We start from the raw sequence: 24,359 nt of genomic DNA, 5'->3' as shown, positions 1-24,359 counted from the left end.
TCAAATCTTTTCTATAATTATCGATATCGATCAATATGCATTTTTTTTTAATCGATAAGCTTTTTTTCTATATGAAACATCCAGAGAAGTGCCGCCTTGTGTCATGGTGAGTTTTTATAGAATCTACAGACTCCTAGAAGGTCTGAATTATCAATTGTAAAAATGAATAAGATTATGAGTTAAGGTTTTTAATCCTTTTACCAAATATTCACACAGTGCAGTGTGTAGTTTGCATGGGATTCGATTGCACTGGCTCCTGTATAAGTGTCAGTTATCCAGTAATAACTCATCTCTTTCGCATTTTTATTTTACTTGAGCTGCATAAAATTATTAAAAAACACAGTTGGGAAATTCTTAGTTTACAGTAGATGCAAGTATTTCAGAAGGTCCCATACTTTTAGCTCAATTCTCTGAAAATCACCAGAAAAAAGAAAATAAAGTATATTGTGTGAAACATTTACTGCGATTGAAAAAAATCCACATTATGCCACTTAGTTTGAGTTAAATCCTCTGAAACCTCCAACCTTTAGCTGCACCTCAGAGCCTCAATCTAACCCTGACAGGGTTTCCTGTCCAAACTCTTTCTAAATCTCCAAGGCTTGGTGAAAAGTTAGTAGTAGGAATTCACGATATTGGGATTTTAGATCGATACTGCGTCAATATATCAACATATAAAAATATGGCAAAATTTCGTGAATTTTCGGGGGATTTCGTAGCATAACGATGACATATAGCAATATTTCATTAGTAAAAGAGATTGATATGGTGTTTTTAAATGGCAATATATCAGCATATGAAGATATTGTGATATTTTAATGTATCAATATTTTTTCCTTCGTCTTTAGAAGTTTTTAAGTCTGTAAAAAAGAAAATTTTGAGGAAGAAGAAAAAGTAAGTAGTATTTTTTTTTTTAGGCTTTAGAAACTCAGAAGCTGATAAAATATCGGGTTAAATATCGGTGGGGTGGCCGATATCCGATATTCAGTTTTAAGGCCGATACCGATAGGGGGCCGAATATATCGTGCATCCCTAGTTAGCAGCCCTGAATTATTGTTATTTTTTTACTGATTAACGCTAAATTCATTAAATCACTCCGAATAGTTTTAGGTATAATGATGATCCATTAATTATTCCTTGCTGACTCAAAATTTCCTTTAACTGTCTGCATTTTGGTTATATTTCAGCCCAGTTTTTTAGTGTGCCATGAATTATTTAGGGTTCAAAAAACACAAAACAGGCAGCGCTTATAGAGCAAACACTGGCCTGGCGCCGTTAAATCAGATCAAGCTGCAGTGAGAGAGGACCCACAGGTTAACAGCAGAGGCGTAGCCAGAACATTTTAATAAGGGTGGCCAGGCAATAACCAATGTAGACTGAGGGGGGGCCAAAGTAGATCTACACTGATCCAACAGCACAACGCCCATATTTCTAAATAAAGACAAATTATAGTTTCCTACAGCCTTTGCTAACAAATAGATGCACATATTTAAACATCCGTCTGGATAAAAGGCATATTGGATAAAATTCTTTCAGGTTTGAGTTCTGGAGCGAACATCTTTTCCATCGTCATTACTTACCTACTTTTATCAATAATCATTCTGCATTAAATTAATATTTACAAGCACCAATATCTACATAAATTGATAATTTAATAGGTTTCTATTAAAATAGTTATTTACAGCATCTATGATTTCACTGAAGACTCTTAGATGACTTTCAGACATCATTTTCTCTTTATAACACAAAATCTTGTTCTGAAAGAGCATGAATTCTGTACTAATCATCTCTAACGTTGGTATATTGATGAGCATAATTAACCACAGGGTTTTGTTGTCAAGTAATTGTTAATATATATAAAATTTTATTGTTTTGAATATTCTGCTTGAGAGAAAAAAAAATGGTGGTGGTGGGGGGGGCAATGATTGGCTAAGGGTGGCCATGGCCACCCCTGGCCCCTCATCTAGCTCCGCCCCTGGTTAACAGACCTCTTTCTTCTCCAGGTGTGCTAAAAGACTGACCTCTTTCCGGTCTGTTACTATTAACATGTAATTAGTAACAGACCGGAAGTCTGTTTGAGATCAAATATTGTAAAGACACACATAGGAGAAGATGGAGCAAAGCGAAGCAGCCGTTGCTAACAGGTATTAGCCACGCAGCTAGCTCTGCCAGAGATGGGTACCTACACGGATGAAGTGGCCCCCCGGGGGCCTGCTGAACACAAAGCGGTTCCCCGAAAACGGTCCTTGTCCTGGATGAGGAAGGGGGCCGGGTCCCAGGGGTCTGTAGTGTGGAGCCCCGGGATGCAGGGGCCTCTGCTCGGGTGGATCCGGTCGGTACATGACCCAGAAAGGACAAGCCTCACAGCATCAATTAAACACCTGGATCCCTCTCTGCTCTGACCAGATCAGCTTGCTACACTTTAAGGGCTGAGATTACGGTTCACATGAGGTTCCCCCGGAAATACAACCGGAGGAAAACATTTATCTTCTTGAGTGAAAATGAACCCGGAAAGTGCTCCTTAGCGCCACCAAATGGTTTGGAGGTTAAATTCTTCAGGAGGAGAGTCCAAAGATGGGAAATGAGTCCTGGGTTTATTTCATCCCAGCAGGGAGGAAAAAACTGATCAATTCTGATTTAGGAATTTCTAGTTTACATATTTACACAAAAATATTTATAGTGTTAAATATAGTCTCTGTTTATGCACCTTGACGCTCTATCTCTCCGCCTCTTTTCCCTGAAAAGAGATCACTCGGGACAAACTCTTTGAATAACTCTTCAAAACTTATATGGATTAAATAACCAGGAAACATGACAACAGATTCTGATAGAAGTTGAAATCTTACTCAGATCAGAGAAGTTGCTTAGAGTTTACAGAAGGCAGCTGCTCTCCTCCAGGAAGTGGCCCAGATGAAGTTAAAAAGGCATTTTATACATCTCCAGTCTGCCACTACATCTTATTTTACATCATACATATTAGCAGATGATTAGACATCCATGGCTCCAGCCTTATAAAAATATTACACTTCATTCTTAGCTGAATATAATGGTTAGGGCATAGAGCTAGGAAGACACTCTGGGTCCCTGAGAAAGACCCTTAACCCTACACTGCTCCCCGGGTGCCGCACAATGGCAGCCCACTGCTCCCCAAGGTGATGGGTTTAATGCAGAGAGTAAAAATTGTCCAATGTGAGATCAATGAAGCTGAATTATTCTAACGGTTCAATAAAAATAACCAGACTGCATGCAGAAAGTGGGATGGTTTTTGAAACTTTTATTGCATGTTTACATCCATACAAAGCTTCCAACATTTCAAGGTGTATTCACATGGCTGCACACGTTGGCATCCTTTAAATAGGTAACACAGGAAAATCCAGCCAGACACTGAAATGAAAACAGACTGGAAAATGTACATTACTTTCAAGTAATCTTGGAGATTCAGTGACCCCCTTCGTGAAGCTAAGGCGTGTCCTGGACACAGACGTGAGGAACGTCTTCTTCGTTCAGTCAGATCAGGGCTGTAAGGCTTCAACACCGATTATTAAAGGAAAGTTGAAAACAGGCCAGGATGCAGAAGCTAACGTTAGCAATCGGTTAACAGTCCATAGAGCACAGGTGACCAAAATAATAATTGGTGGTTTAAATGTCTCTTGTTTAATAATTTTCTTGTTCCAGTTTGTTGAAGCTGTAACATAACGGATGAGGCTTTCTGCGGAGGATGATGATGATGGAGTTGGTGCTGCACCTTCAGCTGGTGTAGTGTCTGCCTTGGTTGAACCCCGCCTGGTTGTACTGCTGCCCTCCATGCTGGAAAAACTGTTCAAACTGTCCTCCTTGGCTAAAACTCTGACCCCCTCTACCCCCCCAGCCCCCTCTTCCCCTGCCCCCTCGACCTCCCCGACCCCCACCTCTTTCCTGGTGCCAGCCTCCGTCCTGGTTGTAAGTGCTGTGGTATCCCCCCCCTCCTCCGTGAAAGCCCTGATCCTGGAAACCTCCTTGGTTGGCTCCTGTGTAACCTCCTCTGCCTCCTCCCCTGTGATAATTTCCTCCTTCTTGGTAGTGAGTCTGGCTGTAACCCCCTCTCCCCCCTCCGGTTCCATCACCCCAGCCTTCCTTGCCCCTCCCCCCTCTCGCGCCAGCTCCTCTCCCTGCCCTGTCGTCGTGGCCCCCTCCACGCCCTCTTTCGTAGACTCCGGAGCCGCCGTGGGAGAAATTGTCATAGCCTCCTCTGCTGCCACCGTGTCCTCCACCGTAGTGGCCCCCGCCTTGAGGGGCATCCTGACGCTTCTGCCAGGACGGCATCTCTGGGGGCGGAGGCTCAATCTCACAGGGTCGTCCACCCCTGTCTGGCACTCGGCCCATCAGAACCTGAGGAGGAAACAGGAGTTACTCAAGTTGTTGAAAAGCCTACGCTGTTAGCCTGTTAGGTAGTATGTTTCAAGAGGAGTGAAAGTAAAAGAGGAAGAATGTGTTCAGTTTATAATAACCTTCCTATTCTGGTTTCTTAATCATTTCAGAGACAGGATGAGGTTCCTGAATATATGTAAACTCAGTTATTAGATCCAATAATCCTGTAATAGGGATTATTAGGAAGGGTCACAGCAGGTGTTTCAGCTGAGCAAAATAAGGCAGCGGCTTGGATAAGGCGCCAATTTGTAAGACGTGCCATAAAACCATTGCTGCGTAAGGTAGCATTTTCAAAAAATGAGCTCAAACATATATTTATTTCCTATTGTAACACAACACACTGATGGTAAATGGCATGTACTTATATAGCACCTTTATTCAAGTTAGGAGACTTGACCAAAGCGCTTTACACTACATTCATTCACCCATTCACACACTGATGGTGGCAAGCTACATTGTAGCCACAGCTGCCCTGGGGCTCACTGACAGAAGCGGGGCTGCCGTACACTGGCAATGCCTTCTAGTGCATTATTAATAAAAACAATGTTTTAAAAAATGACAAATAACAGCCAATACCGGTGTCAACAGAAATATATCATGCATGCCTAGTATGGAAACAATTTCAATTCCATCCATCCAGGAAAAGATGGATGGATCATAAATGGATGGATGGATGGATCACAAATAGATGGATGGATAGAGGATAAATGGATAGACGAATGGATGATAAACGGATAGATGATAAACGGATGGATGATAAATGGATAGATGGACGGATGATAAACGGATGGATGATAAACGGATGGATGATAAACGGATGGATGATAAATGAATGGATGATAAATGAATGGCTGGACGGATGATAAACGGATGGATGATAAACGGATGGATGATAAATGGATAGATGATAAACGGATGGATGATAAATGAATGGCTGGACGGATGATAAACGGATGGATGATAAACGGATGGATGATAAATGAATGGCTGGACGGATGATAAACGGATGGATGATAAACGGATGGATGATAAACGGATGGATGATAAATGAATGGCTGGACGGATGATAAACGGATGGATGATAAACGGATGGATGATAAACGGATGGATGATAAATGGATAGATGGACGGATGATAAACGGATGGATGATAAATGGATGGATGATAAATGAATGGCTGGACGGATGATAAACGGATGGATGATAAACGGATGGATGATAAATGAATGGCTGGACGGATGATAAACGGATGGATGATAAACGGATGGATGATAAATGGATAGATGATAAACGGATGGATGATAAATGAATGGCTGGACGGATGATAAACGGATGGATGATAAACGGATGGATGATAAACGGATGGATGATAAATGAATGGCTGGACGGATGATAAACGGATGGATGATAAACGGATGGATCATAAACGGATGGACGATAAATGGATGGACGATAAATGGATGGACGATAAATGGATGGACGATAAATGGATGGACGGATGATAAATGGACGGATGATGAATGGACGGATGATAAATGGATGGATGGACGATAAATGGATGGATGATAAATGGATGGATGGATGATAAATGAATGGATGATAAATGGATGGATGGATGATAAATGGATGGATGGATGATAAATGGACGGATGATAAATGGATGGATGGATGGATGATAAATGGATGGATGATAAATGGATGGATGGATGATAAATGAACGGATGATAAATGGATGGATGGACGATAAATGGATGGATGCTAAATGGATGGATGGATGGATGGATGATAAACGGATGGATGATAAATGGATGGACGGATGATAAATGGACGGATGATAAATGGATGGATGGACGATAAATGGACGGACGGATGATAAATGGACGGATGATAAATGGATGGATGGACGATAAATGGATGGATGATAAATGGATGGATGGATGGATGATAAACGGATGGATGATAAATGGATGGATGATAAATGGATGGATGGATGATAAACGGATGGATGATAACTGAATGGATGGATGATAAATGAATGGATGATAAATGGATGGATGGATGATAAATGGATGGATGGATGATAAATGGATGGATGGATGATAAATGAATGGATGGATGATAAATGAATGGATGATAAATGGATGGATGGATGATAAATGGATGAATGGATGATAAATGGATGGATGGATGATAAATGAACGGATGATAAATGGATGGATGGATGGATGATAAATGGATGGATGGATGATAAATGAACGGATGATAAATGGATGGACGATAAATGGATGGACGGATGATAAATGGACGGATGATAAATGGATGGATGGACGATAAATGGATGGATGATAAATGGATGGATGGACGATAAATGGATGGATGATAAATGGATGATAAACGGATGGATGATAAATGGATGGATGGATGATAAATGGATGGATGGATGATAAATGGATGGATGGATGATAAACGGATGGATGATAAACGGATGGATGATAAATGGATGGACGGATGATAAATGGATGGATGATAAATGGATGGATGATAAACGGATGGATGATAAACGGATAGATGATAAATGAATGGATGGATGATAAATGGATGGATGGATGATAAATGGCTGGATGATAAAGGGATGGATGATAAAGGGATGGATGATAAAGGGATGGATGGATGATAAATGGATGGATGATAGATGGATGGATGATAAATGGATGGACGGATGATAAATGGACGGATGATAAATGGATGGATGGACGATAAATGGATGGATGATAAATGGATGGATGATAAATGGATGGATGATAAACAGATGGATGATAAATGGATGGATGGATGATAAACGGATGGATGATAAATGGATGGATGGATGATAAACGGATGGATGATAAATGGATGGATGATAAACGGATGGATGATAAATGGATGGATGATAAACGGATAGATGATAAATGAATGGATGGATGATAAATGGATGGATGGATGATAAATGGATGGATGGATGATAAATGGCTGGATGATAAAGGGATGGATGATAAAGGGATGGATGGATGATAAATGGATGGATGATAAATGGATGGACGGATGGATGATAAATGGATGGATGGATGGATGATAAATGGATGGATGGATGGATGATAAATGGATGGATGGATGGATGGATGATAAATGGATGGATGATAAAGGGATGGATGGATGATAAAGGGATGGGTGGATGGATGATAAATGGATGGATGATAAAGGGATGGATGGATGATAAAGGGATGGATGGATGATAAAGGGATGGATGATAAATGGATGGATGATAAAGGGATGGATGGATGATAAAGGGATGGATGGATGATAAAGGGATGGATGGATGATAAAGGGATGGATGGATGATAAAGGGATGGATGATAAAGGGATGGATGGATGATAAAGGGATGGATGATAAAGGGATGGATGATAAAGGGATGGATGGATGATAAAGGGATGGATGGATGATAAAGGGATGGATGGATGATAAAGGGATGGATGATAAAGGGATGGATGGATGATAAAGGGATGGATGATAAAGGGGTGGATGGATGATAAATGGATGGATGATAAAGGGATGGATGGATGATAAATGGATGATGGATGATAAATGGATGATGGATGATAAATGGATGGATGGATGATAAATGGATGGATGATAAAGGGATGGATGATAAATGGATGGACGAAAGCTACAGCCTTGACTTATTTGAAGGGAGTTTGAAGCTCATCTACCTTATTAATGGCGCAGGCCGTCTTCTCCCTCATCTTGCCGCTACTCGTCCGAAGGATCTTGGAGATGTCTTGTCGTGCGGCAAGAAGGTGAGCAACAGAGATGTTACTGTTTGTGAGGAGGGCAGAGCGCAGAGGCTGGTACACTCTACTCAATTTCTCTGCTTGGGTCTGTAGGATACATGAAAGAGGAAAAAGGGTTTTGTAACAGTAAAACATACGACTAGAGGCATGGCTGATATACACTATATTGCCAAAAGTATTTGCTCACCCATCCAAATTATTGGAATCAGGTGTTCCAATCACTTCCATGGCCACAGGTGTATAAATTCAAGCACCTAGGCATGCAGACTGTTTTTACAAACATTTGTGAAAGAATGGGTCGCTCTCAGGAGCTCAGTGAATTCCAGCGTGGAACTGTGATAGGATGCCACCTGTGCAACAAATCCAGTCGTGAAATTTCCTCGCTCCTAAATATTCCACAGTCAACTGTCAGCTGTATTATAAGAAAATGGAAGTGTTTGGGAACGACAGCAACTCAGCCACGAAGAGGTAGGCCACGTAAACTGACGGAGCGGGGTCAGCGGATGCTGACGCGCATAGTGCGAAGAGGTCGCATACTTTCTGCAGAGTCAATCACTACAGACCTCCAAACTTCATGTGGCCTTCAGATTAGCTCAAGAACAGTGCGCAGAGAGCTTCATGGAATGGGTTTCCATGGTCGAGCAGCTGCATCCAAGCCATACATCACCAAGTGCAATGCAAAGCGTCGGATGCGGTGGTGTAAAGCACGCCGCCACTGGACTCTAGAGCAGTGGAGACGCGTTCTCTGGAGTGACGAATCGCGCTTCTCCATCTGGCAATCTGATGGACGGGTCTGGGTTTGGCGGTTGCCAGGAGAACGGTACTTGTCTGACTGCATTGTGCCAAGTGTAAAGTTTGGTGGAGGGGGGATTATGGTGTGAGGTTGTTTTTCAGGAGCTGGGCTTGGCCCCTTAGTTCCAGTGAAAGGAACTCTGAATGCTTCAGCATACCAAGACATTTTGGACAATTCCATGCTCCCAACTTTGTGGGAACAGTTTGGAGCTGGCCCCTTCCTCTTCCAACATGACTGTGCACCAGTGCACAAAGCAAGGTCCATAAAGACATGGATGACAGAGTCTGGTGTGGATGAACTTGACTGGCCTGCACAGAGTCCTGACCTCAACCCGATAGAACACCTTTGGGATGAATTAGAGCGGAGACTGAGAGCCAGGCCTTCTCGTCCAACATCAGTGTGCGACCTCACAAATGCGCTTCTGGAAGAATGGTCAAAAATTCCCATAAACACACTCCTAAACCTTGTGGACAGCCTTCCCAGAAGAGTTGAAGCTGTTCTAGCTGCAAAGGGTGGACCGACGTCATATTGAACCCTATGGATTAGGAACGGGATGTCACTTAAGCTCATATGTGAGTCAAGGCAGGTGAGCAAATACTTTTGGCAATATAGTGTATATGGGATTGAAGGCATCTCTAATCTTATTGCTGTTCTCACAGAGTAACGCTATAAGCCGATCATTTCCGGGGAAACAGGTAAACCATATTCCCTCTATAGATTATCTGTTGCTGATCAAGAGATCCAGTATTTGTTCAACTACGATAACAGCATTTCATCCCATTGCAGACGTTCGATACTGACCCCTGTCCATCTGAGGACGACGGCCAGAAAGAGACAGACAGAGAGAGAGACAGAGAGACCATGAACTCCTTTTATTGGTCCAATATGTCATTACAAAAAACTCACAAGTGAATTATATATATACAATCATCCTAACAGCCCGAAATCCAAACAAAAAACCCTCAAAAACTGAGAGTAAGCTATTCATCAATTACACAACATAAAATATCTCTACCTCCCCATATACAGATGAACTCTTGCAAGTCTGACCATCTTATAATAGGCAAACTCTGTCCTAATACGTGCAGCTACCAGCCCTCTGAGCATCAGGTCAACATCTACAGAACCTTTCTCTTTCATTTTATTTCTCCTGCTGAGCCAAATGCTCATCTTTGCCTGACCAAACAAAATATTAACCAAACAAATATTACGCCGTTGTGCTACTGAGTATCTGGGACCAAAAATAAACAGTTCGTTATTAAAACTGAATCCTAATCCGCCCACCCACTGCTTTAACAACAAGAGAGGAACCAGTCTGGAACATCTTAGCCAGAGATACTGTAGCGTTTCCTCAGCCTGAAAAAAGGCACACTGACTCCCTGATCTGTGAGAGACAAAGAGACAGACAGAGAGGGCCAGAGAGAGAGACAGAGACAGATAGAGACAGAGAGAGAGAGAGACAGAGAGAGACAGATAGAGAGAGAGAGAGACAGAGACAGATAGAGACAGAGAAAGATAGGTAGAGAGAGAGACAGAGAGATATAGGTAGAGACTTATGATTGATGTTGAAAATCAGCCTGTTGTAGTCCTGTTTCTCTTGACTGTGACTAACTGGATGTGCTCTCTTTCATCCTCTGACATGTGAGCTGGCTCTGAGCTCGTCTGCCTGGCTGTGTGTTTCCTGGATGGGGCCGCCTGTGGAGCTGGTTGACAGTTGCCTTTTGTTTCTCTGCTTCTGACACTGGTGTTTTGCGGGTACTATTTAATGAAGATGCCAGTTGGGGACCTGTGAGGCGTCCGTTTCTCAAACTAGAAACTCTAATGTACTTATCTTCTTGCTCAGTTGTGCAACGTGGCCTCCCACTTCTTTTTCTACTCTGGTTATAGCCTTTTTGTGCTGTCCTCTGAAGGGAGTAGTGCACACCGTTGTAGGAAATCTTCAATTTCTTAGCAATTTCTCGCATGGAATAGCCTTCATTTCTAAGAACAAGAATAGACTGTCGAGTTTCAGATGAAAGTTCTCTATTTCTGGCCATTTTGAGCGTTTAACTGACCACACAAATGTGATGCTCCAGAAACTCAATCTGCTCAAAGGAAGGTCAGTTTTGTAGCTTCTGTAACGAGTTACAATGTTTTCAGATGTGTGAACATGATTGCACAAGGGTTTTCTGATCATCAATCAGCCTTCTGAGCCAATGAGCAAACACATTGTACCATTAGAACACTGAGTGATAGTTGCTGGAAATTGGCCTCTATACACCTATGTAGATATTGCACCAAAAACCAGACATTTGCAGCTGGAATAGTCATTTACCACATTAGCAATGTATAGAGTGTATTTCTTTAAAGTTAAGACTAGTTTAAAGTTATCCTTATTGAAAAGCACAGTGCTTTTCCTTCGAAAATAAGGAAATTTCAATTTGACCCCAAACTTTTGAACGGTAGTGTATATGTAAAATAAGTCAAAAATACCAATAAAAAGTTAAATGAAACTAATAAAAAAAAGAAGTACCAAGATACATGAAAATGTGACGATTAGGTTTCAGGTCCGTTTCAGTTGTATTCTGAGTAGATCCACAGAAATCAAAGCAGTCCTGGCTGCACTTTCTCCTCTGTTGGTTTGCTGATTGTCTTGATGTATTTGTAGACCGTTTTTCAGTTTGTCATTGTTGATAAATGTAAGTTTAACCTTTAGTAGTATGTTTAAGTTACACTTTCTGAGTGAATTAACCTATGAAACATAATATTGTAGCTAAAAATTATCGCATGTCTACATTATGAAATTTCCACAAAAGTACGGTAAGAACAAAAAACAAACAGTTAGCTGTATTACACCGCTAAATGCAGGAACTAGCGTTTAAGAGTCTAAAGTTAAATATTTTCCAGGGGAGGATACCCCAGGACCCCCCCCTACAATGCTCACATCTGTGGCATAAAAGTCAGACAAATTATGAAATTATTTTTGCCATTTGGTTTTTCGATCCCTTTGTAAAAAAAAAAAAAAGGTTAGATGAAGATATATGCCGAATATCCATGCCGGTGGGGACTTACCTTTGCTCTTTCAGACCAGCCGAAGGATTGCACGGTTACATCAAGACGTTTCAACAACATCTTTCTTCTCACTTCATATTCATTTACAAGAGCTTGGTTTATAGCCTCAACCTTTTCCTTATAGAAAAAAAAAACAAAAAAAGAAAAGAGACAAACATTCACTTTTTCCATCAACTGGCAAATGGACATAACGGTCATATAGTAGAATTTACCATATGCACAGGTCCAAAGGGCTTCTTCATCAGAGGTTCCCCAACATGGTTTGGTGGAACCCTACTTATGGCTTCTTTTAACTGAGATGGAAAAATACAGAAAGATATTAAATGGATCAACAATTGATCTTAAAGCACTTTTAGATTCCTCCTCCATTTTAGATGTGATTAATCTCTCCTTGTTACAGGGATATGTACCAAAGGCTTTAAGGTTGCTGTAATTAAACCTTTACTTAAGAAACTGTCTCTTGATCCAGATGATTTGGTCAATTATAGACCTATATCCAATCTTCCTTTCTTATCTGAAATTCTAAAAAAAAAAAAGTAGTTGCCATTTCTTTTTTCCTTTTTTTTTTTTAAGAGTTTCAGTTTGGCTTTAGAGCTCATCATAGCATAGACAAAGCAGAAGTTATAGTCTTTAGAACAGATTCTTTGAAAAAGAAGCCGATTAGTCAGTCATTTTATTTGGATGGGATTAAACCAATTTCAGATAATTAAGTAAAACATCTTGGTGTTATTTTTTATCTTTTAGTTATCAGGCTCCTCTCCTGTGGAACCAACTACCAGTTTTAATCTGTGAGGCAGACACCCTGTCTAGTTTTAAGGTAGGCTTAAAACTTTTCTTTTTGATAAAGCTTATAGTTAGAGTGGCTCAGGTTATTCTAAACTATCTCTATAGTTATGCTGCTATAGGCTTAGACTGCTGGAGGACATAAGGAACCTTTTTCATCCTCCTGCTTCATTCTATCTCTATTCTCCTATTCTGCAGAATCTGTTAGTTCAATCTCTAACGTTCTGCTCTCTCTGCTTTTTCTCATAGTAGCTTCATCTGCTCTGTTCCTGTTTGGCTGTGACTCCATCCTGAAAAGAAATATCAGCTGTGCCATCATACCTTGGTTTATACATGGAGATTGGCATGTTTTTCAGTGTGGTCCTGTTTCTCTGACTGACTAACTAGATGTTCTCTCTTGATCCTTCTACATAAAAACAGGCTCAAAGCTCATCTCCTTAACAGTTTCTTTCCCAGAAAGATACACCTGTGGAGCTAGTTAGCTTTTCTAACAAAGTATTTATATGCTGTTTCCTTTCTATGTCTGCTTCTGTCTCCTTGAACCCCAGTCAGACTCGGCAGATGGCCGCTCACACTGAGCCTGGTTCTGGATCTGTGAGTTTTCCTCTCAACTGTCACTGTGTGCATGCTCAGTGTAAGGGAATCGCTGAAGAGTCAATGAATCTAGAATTGAACCCATCTGACTGTATGATCTGGTTGAATTGTCTCTGTAAAGTGTCTTGAGATTTCATGTTGTGATTTGGAGCGAGAGAAAACGTGAAGAAAAACTAAAAAGTATTTCTTGTCAGACAGACCTTCTTCTCAATTCCGGAGAAGAACTGGAACATGGTGATGTTGGGTGGAGGTTTGGACATGCCAAGGGCCATGCAGATGCCCTTCAGTTCCTGGAAGACCGGACTGCAAGATTCTTGGGCTTTCCTCTGAGGCTTGTTAACCAGAATCATCCTGGATGCATCCAATTCGGACAATAAAAAGGCTGCAGGAGGAAGAGAACATTAAATGATCCTCGCTTTGGCTTGAGACAGACACTAGATTTATATATAACTATCTGTTCAAATATCATTACTACCATTTTATCTAGTTAAACCACAATAACAGCACCCAGCATCTGCAGTGGAACAAATCAGATCTGAGTTTTTCAGACTGTCATGAAATGATTAGATCCAGGTTGCATATGGGAAAAAAATAAAATTTAAATTTGGGTAAATTCAGGCTGCTGTGTGAATGTAGCCTAACTCGATACAGCATGAATCGATCGATGAATGCACACCTATAAAGAGGCGTGTTCAAGGTACCAGCTCAATCAGAACCATGAGTGCAGAAGGGAGAGCGCCATATTCCTTTTGTGAGGAACAAAAACTCACCAAAATACGAACAGGGAAAAAAAGGCGCGGCAAATGACAAAGCAAAGGATTGCTGACTGGTTAAGCTCTGTTTGCTACAGGGCGTGAAGGTACGTGCGCCAAAGGTTTATTAATCATGCGGTGCAGCCTCAGCACTAGGTTGCACACTCCCAAATTTCTTTTTACTTGGAGCAGTCTTTGTGCGGCAGCCTGGTTCCAAATGTGAGGATTTAAAGTTGTTCTCTTTGAATGGGTTTGCCTTCACTGACATCAAATGGTTCAGAAGGTTCCAGTGAAACCGCGTGGTTAAATGCAGGGGCGAGTTTATTGGCCAATCATGATGTAAAAAGAAAGATTTTAGTTACCATTTCCATTACATAAAATATAAATAAAGTCTGAAACAACCACACATAGTAGGCAATAGGGCTGAGAAATTAATTACATTTGCAACATAATCGCAATTTAACAAAAGGCAATTGTCAAATTGTTAAATCACAATATATTTAACAAGAGTGGGACACTAAATTTCATCCATGGTTTGTCGCCATACAGAAATGTAGTGAGAGTTGCAGCTAGCACGCAGATCCATGCATGCAAGTAGAAGTAAACACTCTTTTTTTTCCACAATAATTACAGTGAAGTCCTGTAACAATGGACTCTGGGAAAACAGGCTCACCAAAACCAAAAGCCTGTGATGAAACATCTACAAGCTTGGGGTTAGTGCAAAGGAAAATCCAATAAAAAAAAAAATATATAAAAATATCACAATTTTGGTGGAAAATAATCACAATTTAGATTTTTTTGGTAAAATCATTCTGCCCCAGTATAAAACTCATTTTGCATTTATTTAGTGAAAGATTTTATTTTTTTATATATCCATATGGGCTTCACATGCAGGCTGGATTCCCCATCCTCACATCACTCATAGTGCAGCAGGTTAAGCTAACATTTTGTTCCATCGTATATTTCTGAGTAAAACATCTATTATTCTTCAATAATCATAAATTCTTAAACAATACAGCGCTTGGCCATTTTTTGCATTGGGGCATCAACTGTTTCTTTTTTTATTTCCTGCCTTTCCAGATGAGTGATGGATGGATGGATGGATGGATGGATGGATGGATGGATGGATGGATGGATGGATGGATGGATGGATGGATGATGGATGGATGGATGGATGGATGGATGATGGATGGACTGATGATGGATGGATGGACTGAGGATGGATGGATGGACTGAGGATGGATGGATGGACTGAGGATGGATGGATGGACTGAGGATGGATGGATGGACTGATGATGGATGGATGGACTGAGGATGGATGGATGGACTGAGGATGGATGGATGGATGGATGGATGATTGATGGATGGACTGACGATGGATGGATGGATGGATGGATGATTGATGGATGGACTGATGATGGATGGATGGACTGATGATGGATGGATGGACTGATGATGGATGGATGGATGATTGATGGATGGATGATTGATGGATGGATGGACTGATGATGGATGGATGGATGATTGATGGATGGATGGATGATTGATGGATGGACTGATGATGGATGGATGGACTGATGATGGATGGATGGACTGATGATGGATGGATGGATGGATGATTGATGGATGGACTGATGATGGATGGATGGACTGATGATGGATGGATGGATGGATGGATGATTGATGGATGGACTGATGATGGATGGATGGACTGACGATGGATGGATGGATGGATGGATGATTGATGGATGGACTGATGATTGATGGATGGACTGATGATGGATGGATGGACTGACGATGGATGGATGGATGGATGGATGGATGATTGATGGATGGATGGATGATGGATGGATAATGGATGGATGGATGATGGATGGACTGATGATGGATGGATGGATGATTGATGGATGGATGGATGATGGATGGATAATGGATGGATGGATGATGGATGGACTGATGATGGATGGATGATTGATGGATGGATGGATGGATGATTGATGGATGGATGGTTGATGGATGGATGGACTGATGATGGATGGATGATTGATGGATGGATGGATGATTGATGGATGGATGGACTGATGATGGATGGATGGATGATTGATGGATGGATGGATGATTGATGGATGGATGGACTGATGATGGATGGATGGATGATTGATGGATGGATGGATGATTGATGGATGGATGGACTGATGATGGATGGATGGATAACCGGTTAATGGGTGGACGGATGATGGACAGACGGATGATGGACGAAGGATGGACGGACGGATGATGGATGGATAAACGGATGGACGGATAAACGGATGGATAAAGGGATGATGGATGGATAAAGGAATGACGGACGGACGGATGACGGAGGGACGGTTGACAGACGGACAAATGATGGACAGAAGGACGGATGATGGACGGAGGATGGATTGAAGGATGGACGGAGGATGGATGGACGGAGGATGGATTGAAAGATGGACGGAGGATGGATTGAAGGATGGACGGAGGATGGATTGAAGGATGGACGGAGGATGGATGGATAAACGGATGATGGATTGACTGATGATGGATGTGATTTACAGCACATCTTATAAATGCCTGGACTTCAGTTCAGCTATCAACACCATCATCCCACAGCATCTGATAGGAAAACTGGAACAGCTGCAATACACCCCCCCAGTAACTGGCTGCTGAGGTCTGTTGGTCAGTCCGGGTTGAACAGAACACCTCTGATGTCATCACCCTAGGCACAGGCTCCCCTCAGGGCTGCCGTCCCCTGAGCCCGTGACATCATCAATGACCCCTAACACCCCCATCATGGACTGTTCTCCCAGCTGCCTTCTGGGAAGAGGCTTCACAGCATCTAATGCAGATCCACCAGATTCCATAACAGCTTCTTCCCCGCTGCCATCAGACAGCTTAATGTTAAGCAAACTCTAAATCAAGTCAGACTCTGCATCACACTAATAACTAATAACCAAAATACTTCATAATTGCACCATATATATTTCATTGCTCTGAACTTCCATATTAATGAGTTTCTTTGCGCCATGTTTTTTTTCTCCCACACTGTTTACATTTGATCACTGCTGCAATTTAAGGAAAGGAAATGTCATGAAAGTTGTACAAAATGTTACACAAAATGAAAATAAAATTGTCTAAGTGTCTAAGTTTAGGTGGGACTGAGAACACCAGATTCCGTCTGGAAGCAGGCAACTTTTGTACAAAAGGTCCAGATCAATAGACTCTTCTATTTACAGCAGAGCAGGTGTGAACACAGCCACAGAAAGCGGGGCACCTCAGGAGGTGAGGATGAAGATGGTAGACCAACTCTACTGAACAGATGGGGTGTCCAGTCCCACGTTTAGACACGTTCAAAAGTAAAGTACTGCATTTCCACCCATCAGTGCCAATTCTGAGTCTGGGCAACAGGATAAACGACCTGTGCCAGCTTCACCATGAATGTAGATGTGTTGGTGTGGTGTCAAAGACGTACTGATCAGGAGCAGACAGTCCGTTCTGCTCAGAAACCTCTGGGTGACGTGTCCACTGGTCAGACAGCTGTAAGGGCAGGCGAGTTCGGAAAGAAGGCCACTCATCTCCAGCTGGAAGCCCTCTGCCTCGCTGGGACCTGGAGAAAGCAAAAAAAACATCATCAAACAGGGTTCCTACAGCATAAGGCAAGTTAAATTCAAGACTTTTTAAGAGTCTTGAATTTAACATTTAGTGTTTACACGGCCCTAAGAGACATGTATAACTTTTTTTATTTTGAAACATAAATACTGCTCTCTGCATCATCGTCCAGCATTGTTGTTGTTTTTCTTGCCACTTCTGCATAGCAAGAAGCAGAAGAGTGACCACTATCTGGTATTAATGACATTCAGGTCGGATGAATGCGACCTGGCCGTTCAGACGCAGGTCGCATTTGAAAAGATCAGATTCGTATTGGATTCAGGGCCTCATAGCCAAACGGCCTGGGTTGCACTGGAAAAAAAAAATCTGATCTGTGTTGTTCAGACTGTCATGAAAAGATCAGATCCAGGTCGCATATTGGCCCAAAAAAATAAAAATAAAAAATTGGATTTGGGTCACTTCAGGCTGCGGTGTGAACGTAGCCAAAGACATGATCCCAGCTTTGTGGGAGCAGTCTGGATCTGGATCCTTCCTCTTCCAAAATGGCACAGAGCAAAGTCCATGAAGAAGAGGAAAAGGAGCTGTACAGTGGAGGTTTTGTCAGATATATTTTAATTGTGTACATGATTTACAGCCGTGTTTTGTTCGAAGGACGCACATCCTATAAACGGCAGCAGAGGTAGGATTAACAAAGAGGTTGAATGAAACTTACAGTTAGTAGCATGGACGTTTTCCTCCAGCTTCAGATACAGTCTGAGCTCCGAGACGATCCAGGCAGATAGCTTGGTGAACTCTGGGGAAGCTGCTCCTTTGGTGACAACAGCATCCAGGGCTCCATCCTCCATCAGAGGGCCCTGGTAGCTGGAAGAACACCAAGACCAATCAGCTGACATATTTCAAACCACAGCTGCTATTGCATCAAGCAAGCAAGGAAAGAAACAGAAAGTAAGAGTGGACGGAACATCAGCTCCTAAACCCACAAGTCCGACCAAAATGTTTGTTTTTCTGACCAAATGAGCTAATTTCATTAGCTAGAAGCTGCTCGACTGCTTAAACATACGGCTTTACGATCGATCAGAAGCAGTTCCACGCAAAAATATCATGATTTAATATATCTGAGGAAATTGTTTTTATTAACTTTTTTTGAAAATAAAGCATTTTAAATGCCACGATAATCACATTTAATTCATTTTAATGCCAATTAAGGCATAAATTAAAAAAAATAATAGTTTAATGACAATTTTTTGCAGCTGAATTTTTTGCTGGGGAATTTTCACCAGAAATAATTTCAGTATTTAAAATTAGGTGCTAAAAAAAAAGAAAAAAAAGGCAGATTCCAGTTTTTCTTCCATATTCTTGGAGCATCAGCTTAGCTTAACTCCTGGTCAGACAGAGGCCAAGACTCAATTCTTCTTCATCTTCTTTTCTAACTCCCATGGACTCTCCAGTTGGCAAATTGTCTCACCTCATCTCTTCGTAAGAACAATAAGTTAGTCAGATCCATGTTTCAGAAACCTCATTGGAACCGTCTGGTAGATGCGGTATCCTGGAAACATACATGGCTGCTACCTAATCACCATCTCCTCTCTAACAAGGTGAGGGAAGTTTCATTCAAACAGGATTTATCCAGCCAAAGACTACCTTAAAAAATTCAAATCTGATATTATTGTGAACTGCACTGTCTGTGATCTTCTTCAAGAATCTGTTACACATTTGTTCCGCTTGTGTCCATACGCTAAGACTTTCTGGGAACACTTTTGTAACTATGTGGGTTCAGAAATTTTAAAAGATTTTCAACTTTGTAGGGAAAACGTTCAATTTGGTTTTCAGCTGCAAAGTAAAAGGTTTCCCAAACTAGGGATGGGAATCGAAAACCGGTTCCTGTTCAGAACCGGTTCCGTATTTTCCGATTCCATGGATTCATTTGGCAGCTCGCTGAACGATTCTTTTTTCGATCCCCGCAGCACCAGAGCCTAGAGCGCCGGCTCTGGGGAGCACGACTTACGTCACGTTTTTTTACGTAAGTTACGCAAGTTGGAAGAACAATTCGAGGAGGAAGACAACGAGCTGCGGTCACTTTGTGAATCAAAGCCCCGTCTTTCCTTAGCCCAGAGGGTAGATCAGGAAATCCAGCTCTATAAAAGCTTGCCCTCCATCCCCTGCAGGGATAGCGCCACACTGTGGTGGTGGAACAAGCAAGATACGCTGCCCTTGCTATCTGGACTGGCTGAAAACTACCTCTGTGTGCAGGCTTCCTCCACCCCATCTGAGAGGGTGTTCTCCACGGCTGGAGACACCATAAGCCCTGAAAGATCCCGTATCCTTCCAGAAAAAGCAGATATACTCATCTTTCTGCAAAAGAACTGTTAATTTTCCCTACTACTGTTTTATAATTAGTATTTTTTGTTATTTAAAATAGGTTATTATCCCATCATTTGTTATTAGACATTGTTGGTTATTAAGTTTGTTCTTGTATTCATTTTTCATTTAAACACGGATGTTACTCCAGTTTCACATTTCCTGTGGACATCTTGATCTTTTTGAGTTTGTAAGATTGTGCAATAGTTAAGTAAACAAAGTTGATGCTGATAATTTGTTCTCCTTTTTTCCCCAAATTGGAATCGAAAAAAGAATCGATAAAGAATCGAATCATTTCATAGAATCGAAAAGGGAATCGGAATCGTGAAAATCTTTTCAATTCCCAACCCTATCCCAAACCCTTTCCTTATCAGACTCTTAATTTAATTTGCATAAATTGAAATTCAAATAAAACAAAGCCAGACTTTAATGCTTATTTATTTGAACTTAATATAGTACTAGGATGTGCAGTGGGTAGCACTGCTGCCTTGCAGCAAGAAAGTTCTGGGTACGATTCCCGGCCCGGGGTCTTTCTGCATGGAGTATGCCTGTTCTCCCTGTGCATGCGCGGGGTCTCTCCAGGTACTCCAGCTTCCTCCCACAGTCCAAAAACATGACTGTTAGGTTAATTGGCTTCTCTAAATTCTCCTTAGGTGTGTGTGTGAATTATTGTTTGTCTCTGTGTTGCCAGCGGATGGACTGGTGACCTGTCCAGGGTGGACCCTGCCTGCCGTAGACAGCTGGAGATAGGCACCAGCACCCCTCACCACCCCGCTTAAGATAAAGCGTGGTGGATAATGGATGGATGGATTTTAGTAACATTAAAGGGATAGTTCGGGATTTTTGACATGAATCTGTATGGAATCTCACCAAAAGTACGCATGGGAATCGAAAACTGGTTCCTGTTCAGAACCGGTTCCGTGTGTTCCAATTCCATGACACCGTTTGGCAGCTAGCTTAACAATTCCCTTAATAATTCCAGGCAGCACCAGAGCCTAGCGCGATGTTAACCACTGCCCGATCGCCCGGGGCATGTAGTTTTTATTGTCGGGAGAGTACAAATTTCATTGCATTTGCCCAGTGGGCAAAAAAAAAAAAATTTATCATTACTCAAAATTACTTTAAAATCACCGACATTCGATGGAAACGACCCAGAAGCATTTCCGGCGCCATTTTTGTTGTTTTGTACACATTCTCGCGTGATTTGAAAAAGCTTGGTGATTTTCCGTCAGATGGCGTGATTTTTGTCCACCTAGAGGTAATTTTGATGTAGTTACCAAAACGATAAACATCTAGAAAGCGCTATCATATGGCAGTCTTCTGTACAGTGATGCAGGTCATACATAAAAAAAATTTTCATTACATTTTTTTCTCTTAGACATTGGAGAGGTGCATTTAAATTTTATAAAGAAACATGTTAAATTGGTGAGTAGTAGTAGTGTAAGGTTTTAACCTGTCAAGTTTTTTTTTAGATTTTTAACATTACAATTTATATTTTTCCAAGCACTAAACAGTTTAAAGCAAAGTTAAGTTTGAAAAGAATGTGCAGGAAGGATTGAAAAGCATGTTAACACGGTAATGTAGGCTTGAGTTCATTATCTGACGCATGCAGATACACACCAGGAACCTGGAAACTTTCTGAATTACAAAAAACATTTAAAAAACAAATATGTTTCATTGATATATATACAAAAATGAATATTAGGAACTATATTTATCAAACATTATACTGGGCTAGTAAAAATTGTTTCTGGGCAAATGTGAAAGTCACTTGCCCTTTGGGCAAGTGGTAAAAATCCTTAAAGTCAACCCCTGTTGGGTCACGTTTTTTTATGCAAGTTACACACACGGCATTCAGTTAGCAAGTACGACGTGACCAGGCGTAAGTCTAGAAAAGCAAACAAAAGAGCTCAAAGTGATCGAAAGTTTGGCTTCATTTTAAGGAAGAGAAAGAATGCATCAAGGCGGTTTGCAATCATTTCAAAGTGGCAATTACACCGGCGGGAGGAAATACATCCAACATGCAGAAACACCTGCGCACACAACATGGCATACATTTTAATGAATGTCGTGTTTTTGATGCTTCCGGACAGAAGCTAAAGTTACGACAAGCATGGAAGGCAACTCTGGTGGTAAGTAGCTAGTTTTATATCACTGGCTGTGCTTCATGTGGTTCCAAGTAAATCATATGACATTTCTGGAAATAAACCAAGTTCCTACCTCTCTTTGGGGTTATTAAAGAAGTGTGCCTTTCTCGTTAATCCAGCCCTTCATTGCTAGTATATTTAATTAGAACTACTGGTAGCTGCAATTCTGTAAGGAAACATGCTACAAAGTTGCCCCGCAGTTCACAGAGCGAGAGAAAAGTGACGCTCGTTGATTTAAATCAGGGGGAGATGAGTTTGTACAGTAATGCTTTTTCACTAAACGGATGCCTTCTCCATTAAATTTAGATGACTGGAACGCGAATCGATAAGAGAATCGAATCGTTTCACAGAATCCGTAAGAGAATCGTAATCGTGAAAATCTTAATTCCCAACCCTAACCAAAAGGGACAACAAAAAAACAAGACAAAAAAACCCCCCACACATTTCAATCTGTTCCCAACTAAAAAGTCTGGACAATTTATCTTCATAGAATATATGTGTTTTGGTACAATATATGTATGTAAATCTGTTTATACACATATGTATATATGATACTCCTAAACACATAATTTTGCAAGTTTGTTTGTCTTTCCTCCAGACTGTACTTGTTTATTGTGATTATATTACTATACCCCCCCGGCATATTCGTTTGTTTATCTGTATATTTTATATGTTATTGCTGACATTAAGTGAAAAAAAAAAAAAAAAAAAAAAAAAACATTTTATGTCCTGTTTGGACAAAGGGGCCCTGAAAAGCCACGCCCACAGAGACACCTGCAAGCATCAGCGCTTTTCCAGCTGCTACCAGTTGATCCAGAACACCAGGAACCTGGACAGGCACCAGCAGCAAGAACCGCTCCACAGCTTTCCTAATTATCAGCACATAAATACGCTGCTGAACTCTGACCTTTTTCATGCCCACACAGTTTATTCTGAAATTTGAGAAAGGCAGAAAACGGGGCCCCACTCCTCGGCTTCACATAGCCGCGAGCGGAACAGCCAGAGCCAGGGCGTCCAGCTTGTGCTCTCACTGCCAGCAGAATAATGTATCCGTTACCTCCTGGCCTCCTAGCTTAGCCTTCAGAGCCCCGCTAAGCAGCTAGCAAACAGGCAGGCATGACAGTCAGCGGGCAGCTTTCTTCACACTCACCCTAAATCCTCCAGTGCGATGAGGATGTCAATCTCCATGTCGGATATCTATGCTGAAAGCGGTGCCTCAGCAGGACAAATTTCACTCAGCTGGTACACGTTCAATACTTTCTTCTTCTTCTTCTTCTTCTACTTCTTCTTCTTTTCTATCATATCTTTTCTGTTGCGTTTAATGGCGGTTGGCAACCACTTTTCGGTGCATTACCGCCACCAACTGGTGAGGAGTGTGCATCAGAATTACCCTATTCATAGAGATACTTATATTTATATATATTCTATATCTATACAAATACTAACATTCAAAAAAATACTAATACTCCTAATTATTCATCTTATTGTTAAATATTTAAATAAATCTTTTTACATTTTTTTTAACTTTTTCTGCAGAATATCTATCAAATCAAATTTAACTTTCTCCATATTTAGATCTAATCAAATTCCTTCTTTCTTCTTCATACTTCTTCTTACAATACATCACTACATGTTCTACAGTTTCTACATGTCCACAATATTCACATTTGCCTGATAAGTGTTTCCCTATTTTGAATAGTGTATTATTTAATCCTTTATACCCAAATCTAAGTCTTGAAATAACTGTTTCCTCTCTTCTGCTCTCCCCATTTCTCCTATAAAACCATCTTCCTCTCCTTTCATCTTCCCATTGTTTTTGCAACTTTTCCTTCATCCTTTGTTTAATGATACTTTTCATTTCTGTCTTACTTAAATTAATCATCATATCAATGGTTTTAATTTGAGATGCTTCCTCAGCAATCTTATCTGCAATTTCATTTACTTTAATCCCTATATGTGCTGGCACCCAAATAAATATAACACTAATACCCATCATTTCAACTTGATATAAAACTTGCTGTAT

General features: G+C 41.1%; 1 protein-coding gene across 1 annotated transcript; it reads right to left on the bottom strand.

Annotated features, from left to right (window-relative positions):
* Positions 1-3,251: 3,251 nt before the first annotated feature.
* On the bottom strand, positions 3,252-23,641 carry fam98a (family with sequence similarity 98 member A). The gene is made up of 8 exons (XM_038278088.1): positions 23,487-23,641; positions 18,544-18,692; positions 17,695-17,829; positions 13,653-13,834; positions 12,288-12,368; positions 12,076-12,192; positions 8,151-8,318; positions 3,252-4,365 (listed from the first exon to the last, which is right to left on the bottom strand). The coding sequence occupies exons 1-8, from the start codon at positions 23,522-23,524 to the stop codon at positions 3,745-3,747; spliced, it is 1,491 nt and encodes a 496-aa protein (XP_038134016.1). The 5' UTR covers positions 23,525-23,641; the 3' UTR covers positions 3,252-3,744.
* Between the last annotated feature and the right edge of the window lie 718 nt (positions 23,642-24,359).

Source organism: Cyprinodon tularosa, unplaced genomic scaffold, assembly GCF_016077235.1.
Source record: "Cyprinodon tularosa strain WSP-4 unplaced genomic scaffold, ASM1607723v1 ctg1376, whole genome shotgun sequence".
Taxonomy (NCBI): Eukaryota; Metazoa; Chordata; class Actinopteri; order Cyprinodontiformes; family Cyprinodontidae; genus Cyprinodon; species Cyprinodon tularosa.
Note: the sequence above shows the minus strand (reverse complement) of the source record. Positions and strands in the feature narration are given on the sequence as shown.